This window comes from Quercus lobata, chromosome 3, assembly GCF_001633185.2.
Source record: "Quercus lobata isolate SW786 chromosome 3, ValleyOak3.0 Primary Assembly, whole genome shotgun sequence".
NCBI lineage: Eukaryota > Viridiplantae > Streptophyta > Magnoliopsida > Fagales > Fagaceae > Quercus > Quercus lobata.
In genome coordinates this window covers 72,704,848-72,713,577 of record NC_044906.1, presented here as the reverse complement: position 1 = coordinate 72,713,577, position 8,730 = coordinate 72,704,848, and the positions used below count along the sequence as shown (strand labels likewise).

The 8,730-nt window shown below is 32.9% G+C and overlaps 2 protein-coding genes across 4 annotated transcripts; both read left to right on the top strand.

Annotated features, from left to right (window-relative positions):
• Positions 1-1,237: 1,237 nt before the first annotated feature.
• Positions 1,238-3,128, top strand: LOC115981429 (probable leucine-rich repeat receptor-like protein kinase At1g35710). Its single transcript, XM_031103563.1, has 2 exons — positions 1,238-3,076; positions 3,123-3,128. Exons 1-2 carry the CDS (start codon positions 1,238-1,240, stop codon positions 3,126-3,128), a joined length of 1,845 nt encoding a protein of 614 aa, XP_030959423.1.
• A 107-nt stretch (positions 3,129-3,235) lies between these two features.
• Positions 3,236-8,697, top strand: LOC115979750 (MDIS1-interacting receptor like kinase 2-like). Of its 3 annotated transcripts, XR_004089192.1 has the most exons (5): positions 3,236-4,913; positions 7,313-7,712; positions 7,819-7,926; positions 8,118-8,172; positions 8,389-8,697. XR_004089192.1 is itself a non-coding variant. In XM_031101812.1 (3 exons), exons 1-2 carry the CDS (start codon positions 3,455-3,457, stop codon positions 7,693-7,695), a joined length of 1,842 nt encoding a protein of 613 aa, XP_030957672.1. In that variant the 5' UTR covers positions 3,236-3,454; the 3' UTR covers positions 7,696-7,712; positions 7,819-8,697. The 3 variants fall into 3 exon arrangements, 1 of the variants encoding a protein (XP_030957672.1); XR_004089191.1 differs by having other exon boundaries at positions 8,118-8,697; XM_031101812.1 differs by having other exon boundaries at positions 7,819-8,697.
• The last annotated feature ends 33 nt before the right edge of the window (positions 8,698-8,730 follow it).

The following is an 8,730-nucleotide window of genomic DNA, read 5'->3' as shown; positions in this document are numbered from 1 at the left end:
TTTCTCACATATCCTATAGACCAAGTTAGTCTTTCAATTGAGTGGATTGAGGTGCAATTTATATAAAGTATTTACTTATTTTTCTTTACCTGATAGTTATCTTTCTAAGTAATAGGTGCACTTGAGAAGGTTGATAACTTGATATGATCCACATCATCTAGTTCTATTTTCTTTTTCTTTTCCTTTTTCGTTATTTTGTGGTGATGACAAGATTTGTGAGCTTTGGATTGTGTAAACCTAAAAATATATGTAAAATTTTACTTTTATTTTTGAGTATTTTGTTTCTTTATCATCTTATTTGTAATAAATGAAAATAAAGACTTTGTTATTATTATGTGAAAATACAATTCAACCAGTAATCAAAATTAACCCAACTCAAACCAATCAACTCAACCCGTTTACCAAGTCTACCACTTCACACGTGAGTCATTAAAAAAAATCAAATGCATATTGTAATGGACCCACATGTGAGATGGTAAGCTATTTTTTTAAAGTACTATGAATTTTCAGTGTGTCCCTAACTTAATCCGCATAATTATTGTGTTGTTTCTTTGCAAAATCTAGTTGAGAGAGAGAGAGAGAGAGAGAGAGTAATGTAAAATTGTAAATGATTGCCCCACTTTTAGTACGGTGATTATGGAAAAATAACAGAATCGTAACAAAAAAAATTCCAATATACGTCATAAAAAATTTATGATATTGAGTTTTGAGTATGTAAGTAATGGGTTAAAAACAAATTCCAATATACATAAAAAAAATAATTAAAAAAAATTGAATAAACTAATTATAAGGACTGAAATTTTCCTCCAATCCGCCAAAGGACACAGAGCAATGAAAGCTGCCAGATCTATCTATCTATCTACGGACTTTGATAGGTAATGTTAGCGCTGTTATCTTGTTTAAGGTGTAGTTCAGATTGAATATTCAGCATGAAGTCATTCATCCACTCCCATAGTCCCACACTCCCACCTATAAATTAATACCTCTTTATCCATTTCAACTCATTCATCCACTCCTTCCAACCTTACTTTATCCTTTCCTTCCTTCACCCTACATTATGACTTCCCTTTCAAACAAACCTCTCTTCAACCAATTCCTTTCATCTCTACTCTTCTTCCACCTTCTTCTCATCATCCTCCATTTTGTTTCCTCATCCACTGCTTCTGTTTCCTCCATATCTTCACCTTTTGCTCACTCTAACAGTAAGGTTAAGATAGCAGAGGAAACAAAGGAAGCGATGGCTCTTCTAAATTGGAAAACTAGCCTTAACAACAAAAGCCAGTCTCTCTTGTCCTCGTGGGTTGGAACCACTCCTTGCAATTGGGTCGGAATAAATTGCGACCACTCTGGAAGCGTCACCCATCTGAACCTTTCAAATTATGGTTTGAGAGGTACGCTTCACAATCTCAACTTTCAATCCCTCCCCCATTTACTCAGTCTTAACCTTTCTCACAACTCACTATCTGGAATCATTAACTCAAATATTTCTCACCTCTCCAAACTCTTTCTTCTTGACCTTTCTGGTAATCAATTCACTGGGAGAATTCCTTTTGAAATAGGCAAATTAACTAGCCTTCATGTCATTGACCTTTCTGCGAACCATATGACTGGCCTTATTCCTCAAGACTTAGGAGCATTAAGTTCTTTGAGTAAGCTTGATTTCTCATCTAACAATCTCACAGGTGTCATCCCGACTTTTCTTGGAAACCTAAGCAACCTAATTATTCTATATCTTCATATGAACCAGCTTTTTGGTTCTATCCCGCAAGAATTAGGAATGCTAAGTTCTCTAACCAACCTTGCGTTACAATCAAATAACCTCATAGGTGTCATCCCTGCCTCTCTTGGAAACTTGAGCAAATTGACAAATTTATATCTTTTTGAAAACCAACTTTCTGGTTCCATCCCTCAAGAATTAGGAATGCTAAGTTCTTTGACTGACCTTGAGTTATCAACAAACAAACTTACAGGTGTCATCCCTGCCTCTCTTGGAAAATTGAGCAAACTGGCAACTTTATATCTTTTTGAAAACCAACTTTCTGGTTCCATCCCTCAAGAATTAGGAATGCTAAGTTCTCTGATTGACCTTGATTTATCAACAAACAAACTTATAGGTGTCATCCCTGCCTCTCTTGGAAACTTGAGCAAACTGACAACTTTATATCTTTTTGAAAACCAACTTTCTGGTTCCATCCCTCAAGAATTAGGAATGTTAAGTTCTTTGACTGACCTTAAGTTATCAACAAACAATCTCACGGGTGTCATCCCTGCTTTTCTTGGAAACTTAAGCAACCTAACCACTTTATATCTTCATACGAATCAACTTTCTGGTTTCATCCCTCAAGAATTAGGAATGTTAAGTTCTCTGATTGACCTTGAGTTAACAACAAACAATCTTACAGGTGTCATCCCTGCCTCTCTTGGAAACTTGAGCAAACTGACAACTTTATATCTTTTTGAAAACCAACTTTCTGGTTCCATCCCTCAAGAATTAGGAATGCTAAGTTCTCTGACTGACCTTGAGTTATCAATAAACAATCTCATGGGTGTCATCCCTGCTTTTCTTGGAAACTTAAGCAACCTAAACACTTTATATCTTCATACAAATCCACTTTCTGGTTCCATTCCTCAAGAATTAGGAATGCTAACTTCTCTGATTTACCTTAAGTTAACAACAAACAATCTTACAGGTGTCATCCCTGCCTCTCTTGGAAACTTGAGCAAATTGACAACTTTATATCTTTTTGAAAACCAACTTTCTGGTTCCATCCCTCAAGAATTAGGAATGCTAAGTTCTCTGATTGACCTTGAGTTAGCAATAAACAATCTTACAGGTTTCATCCCTGCCTCTTTTGGAAACTTGAGTAAATTGACAACTTTATATCTTTCTAAAAACCAACTTTCTGGTTCCATCCCTCAAGAATTAGGAATGCTAAGTTCTCTGACTGACCTTGACTTATCAATAAACAATCTCACGGGTTTCATCCCTGCTTCATTTGGAAACTTAAGCAAACTAACCAGTATATATCTTCATACAAATCGACTTTCTGGTTCCTTCCCTCAAGAATTTGGAATTGTAAGTTCTCTGAGTGATCTTAAGTTATTGTTTTACAATTTCGTAGGTATAACTTTTTCTTCTATAGTAAGCTTAACTAAGCTCACTTATTTCAAATTGTTCACTAATAATTTAAGCAATCTCATTTCATTTGAACAGAACAATTTTACTCAATTGAAGGAGCTCCAAATATCTAGAAACCAATTTACTGGTCACTTGCCCGAAAATGTGTGTAGTGGTGGATTGCTTGAGAAATTCATCGCAAACAATAATCATTTTATTGGTTCAATACCAAAATCCTTGAGAAACTGCACAAGCCTCATTAGAGTTCGACTTAATGGAAATCAACTTTTTGGAAATATAGGAGAAAGTTTTGGGATATACCCACACTTAACATACATGGAGTTGAGTTATAATAAACTTTATGGTGAGCTTTCAGCTAATTGGGGGCAATGTCAAAACTTGACATGCCTGAAAATCTCTAACAATGACATTTCAGGTAGATTGCCTCCTGAGCTTGGAGAAGCAAGTCAATTACAAGTGCTCATCCTCTCCTCAAATAAGATACATGGGAAAATCCCCAACAAATTAGGTAAGTTGAAATTTTTGTTAGACCTTTATCTAGACAGTAACAAATTTTCTGGACAAGTTCCTTACAATTTCGAGATGCTATCAAATTTGGAGCAACTTAATCTCGCCAATAATAGTCTAAGTGGCCATATTCCTGACCTAGGGAAATGTAAAAAACTTTTTCTCTTGAATTTGAGCAACAATCACTTAAGAAAATATATCCCAATTCAAATTGGCAATTTGCAGTATCTCCAAAATCTTGATCTTAGCCAAAATTTTCTAACAGGAGAGATTCCACAACAACTTGGAGATTTGAAAATGTTAGAAATCTTGAATCTTTCCCACAATGCACTTTTTGGCAATATTCCATCCAGTTTTGATCAATTGTTAGGCTTGACATCCATTGACTTGTCCTACAATCTATTGTGGGGTCCTATTCCGAATACTAAAGCATTTTGTGAGGCATCAATAGAAGCATTTAGAAACAACAAGGGCTTGTGTGGCAATGCTACTGGTTTGAAGACTTGCCCCTTTGCAATTGGCCACAATCTTCATGTCAAAAAGGGGAAAAAAGTTACTACAATAATTTTAGCCCTTTTGGGCATTGTTTTTCTTATTTTTATCATTGTAGGAATTACAATCGGCGTTTTCTTTAGAAAGACGAAGACAAAAAATAATCCAAAAGAAGTAGGGCCTCAAAATATGTTTTCAATATGGAGTTATGATGGGAAAATGGTTTATGAAAACATTATTGAAGCAACAGAGGATTTCGATTACAAATATTGTGTTGGTGTGGGGGGGCATGGAATTGTTTATAAAGCTGATTTGCCAACAGGTCAAGTTGTTGCTGTAAAGAAATTTCATCCACTCTCAGAAGATAGTGTGGCCAATCTAAAATCTTTCACCAGTGAGATACATAGTCTAACCGAAATACGACACCGCAACATTGTAAAGCTTCATGGTTTTTGCTCACATCCACGACACTTGCTTTTAGTTTATCAATTCTTGGAAGGTGGGAGCTTGGAAAAGATACTAAACAATGATGAATTAGCACTGGAGTTTGACTGGCTAAAGAGGTTAAATGTTGTTAAAGGTGTGGCAAGTGCTCTGTCTTATATGCATCATGACTGCTCCAGTCCAATAATTCATCGTGATATATCAAGCAAGAATGTTCTACTAGATTCAGAATATGAATCTCATGTCTCTGACTTTGGCACAGCTAGGATTATGAGTTCTGACGCATCTTATTGGACTTCGTTTGCTGGTACCATTGGATACACTGCTCCAGGTATGTTATTTAAGTAATGTTGGCAACATTAAAATTTTCACAATTGCTAATATGACAAGTTATGATTGATGTAACATCACTTATACATATACTTTCTTCTTTTTTTCTTGCTTTAGATAAATTGATAATTAGGGGTGGTGGAATTTGAAATCTAGGTATTTCAATTGGAAACATCAGAAGATGCCAGTTTAGCTATAAGGCTTTTAGCTTTTACATAGACTTTCTAACACCGCTTTTTTTTAGTACTAATTATATATTTTAAATCACAAATTATGTAAAATATTGTGTCTCTAGTCGTATTCAAAGTTGTCAATATCGTACGATACATGGCATGTATTGTACGATGTGTATCGTATCGTGTACAAAAAATTATGTATCGTAAGTGCTCAAAAATTGTCCGATACATAGGTGTGTATTGCATAAATTGTATAGTATTAGTGAATCTTACGTACGATGTATAGACATGTGAGTTTAAAATGAGTTTTTTTTTGGGTTAAAATTTGTGGTTTTATTTGATTTAAACAAATTGTTAGACTTTTTTTTAACACAATTATTGAGAAAACAAGTTCTTAGACTTTGTTTAAACAAAAAATTATTGGGAAATTTAATTAAGTCTAATAAAATAACATGTCCATGAGGTTTTCCCCCTCTTCTCTTTCTCCGACAAAATTTGGACTATGCACATGACAATTTACTTTCATATTTGCAAATTCTTTTCTATGCAATGAATAATGTATTGAATAAAAATATAATTATTTTTTTTATTTTTTGTTATAAGTCTGAAAAGTTAGAATGCCAAGAAAAAAATATAAAGAAAAATTTATTAGAATAAAAAAAATATTGTAAATGTTGATAATAATGAAGAAAATGTCAATGAAGAAATAATTTTGCAAGATGATTAATATGATAATAACATTGACTTAGATGAAGTTGATTAGACAAGACGATGAAGAGAAATTATTATTTTGGCTCATATATCATGTACTGTCACTTCTGAGTTTAATTGAATGTGTATGTTATAAAGTTAATCTCTATATATTAAGAGGATTTAGAAAGTTAGTTATGACTTCAAAAAATGTCAAAAATGCCCCTAATCTAATAAGAAAATCATCATTTCTAAAAAATAAAAAGGGGTTAAAATTGTAATTCAACAAAATTAATAAACAAAACTACTAGAAAATTTTTTTTCCTAAAAAGTTTACTGCTTTTCAAAATCCTAAATTTTAACTTCTTACAAATCTCTTCACAAATTCAGATTTAAAAATTACATTGAACACAAAATAAAAAAGGTTCTCACTGCATGTGCGAAGCGCGTGTAATGAGGCTAGTTTGATTTATTTAGTTAGCTTTGTTAAATATTATTACATAAGTAATCATTAAATTTCTAAAAAAAAGTAATCACTAAATTGGTTATAAATTGAATATATTCCAAATTTATAATGAATATACATTTTATGTATGTATATCTATAATTTTTTTATGATTTTTTATATATGTATATCTATAATTTTTTTTTTTTTATAATTTTATTGAACATTCATGTATCTTACAATACACGACATAAAAAAATCAAAATTCGATTCATAATATAATTCACATTTTAATAACTATATATTCTTATTAATGTTATTTCAATCGGCATTGTTTGCCTTCAAAGAGGCCTTATTGAAATTCATTGCATGTATAGTTGTCACAATTTGAGCTAATAGGTTCGATTAATAATTATGTTTCAGAGGTTCAATTAATAATTAGAGTATTTTGCTTATTTATTGACGAAAAATGAATTTTTTGTAGCATCTTGATTGGCATTAAGGAATGGTAGTTGCAAACTACGATATTTTATACAGTCACTTCATTCTTTTTTAATTGTGATCATAATCACAATTACAATTAAAAAAAGGTAATGTTTAAATTTAGTTAAGATTTTAATCTATTTGACTAAGTCTTTTTTCCCTTTTTTTTTGGAATCCTTTTAGATGAAGTTAATTGTGCATAAATACCCCCAAATAATTCATGGTTAAAGAATCACATTTTACTTCGTGAAACTTTGTTTTCTCATTGTACAATTCTTTCAAACTGGATAATTATTTCTTATACGGCCTAGGTTCAATGCAAAGTTTTTAAGATGACATAGAGACCCGCACTTGCTCTCTCCAAAAATTTAAAAAGTATTACCCTTAGAAGTTGCCTTCCCCACCTAATTCCAAAATTCTAATATTTTTAATAGTTTAGTACTTCCAGCTTAACTTGTAGAGTTGTTTCTATATGAATATATATGTTAGTATATATTACAAATTTGTATAAACTTAAAGGAGTACATGTACCACAACCAAAAGATTGTGTGGTAAATTGAATTACTTGGTGAAAAGAAGAATTTAACTCTGATATTTTACTTTCAGAGCATGCATATACAATGGAAGTAAGTGAAAAGTGTGACGTTTACAGCTTTGGAGTAGTCGCTTTGGAAGTAATTATTGGAAGGCATCCGGGTGATTTGATCTCATCATTTCTATCATCATCATTTTCATTATCGTCCCATGATGTGCTACTAGAAGATATACTGGATCAACGTCTTGCACATCCTACAAATAGAGTTGCAGATAAGGTGGTTTTATTGGCAAAGATAGCATTAGCATGCTTACACACCAGTCCACAATCTCGTCCCACCATGCAACAAGTTTATCAGAAGCTATTAAATTGGAAATCTCCTTTCACAAAGCCTTTGCGCATGATCACATTAAGAGAGCTCATTGATCTCGGGAATTTGAATGAAGCTTCATAAGTGTTTACATATCTCATGTAAGATACTTTGCTTATATACATTCCATCCTCATGTAAAGTCTTTGATACTTATAAGGCCAATACTTCAAAAACCACAATTCGCATGACTACTCATCTTCGGCAGCTTCATTGTTCATCTTCGACCCATCCAAGCCTCCATCTTACTATCGGAGCCTCCATGCCTCTTGACCTATGCTCTTCAACCCAAATAGAAGTCGAGCTCTTTCTCAAGGTGTGTGAAACATAGTTGGTCAAGGTTAATCAGAACACTGGCTTTGAAATTATCATCGTATGTTCTTTGGGTTCCTTCTATTTTATTACAATTCTTATTGATTATGTTTAGTTGAGATTGCTATTTGAGATGTTGTATCAAGTTCTAAAGAATTAGTTCTTCTCAAGTGTCTCACTCTGCCAATGTCGTAGGTATCTTCACAGTTGCTTTCATTCTTTCTGACCACACAATTCATCGACAAGACAGGTATGAAAACATGCCAAAAGTAATTCGTTTATGCCTATGGCAATGTAAAATGGGATTCCGTACGTCTAGACAATTATGCATTGAAAGTTTCTTCCAATGAGAATGAAACTTTCAATGCATAATTACCTACTTTTATTGATTGAGATCCTTTTACAGCCCAGGTAGTTTTTTCTATATACATTTTAAGCTCAAGAATTGTAACAAGTTTTACAATAGATGTTTCAGGTGCAGGTGAACCAAGCCTGAGAAGATTGGAATACAAAAACACTAGGTAGGACCAGGTGCATGGAATTTGTATCCATGTTCATGAAAAAAGTTTTGCCTACTTAAAAACAAAAATTTGTATGAAACAATGGCTAGACTTGGACAAGCTATCAAGACAAACTTGAATGTCCTGGCTTTATTTATGAATGGGTGGTATGAAATTGTCAAAATTTTTCTTTTGTCCAAATAGTCTTAGAATTTGGATGACAGAATTTTAGGTGTGTAGAACTCTCACGTAACTGCCCAACAACTAGAAACATTTTTTTTAAGCTACTAAAGGATATTAAGAAGAAA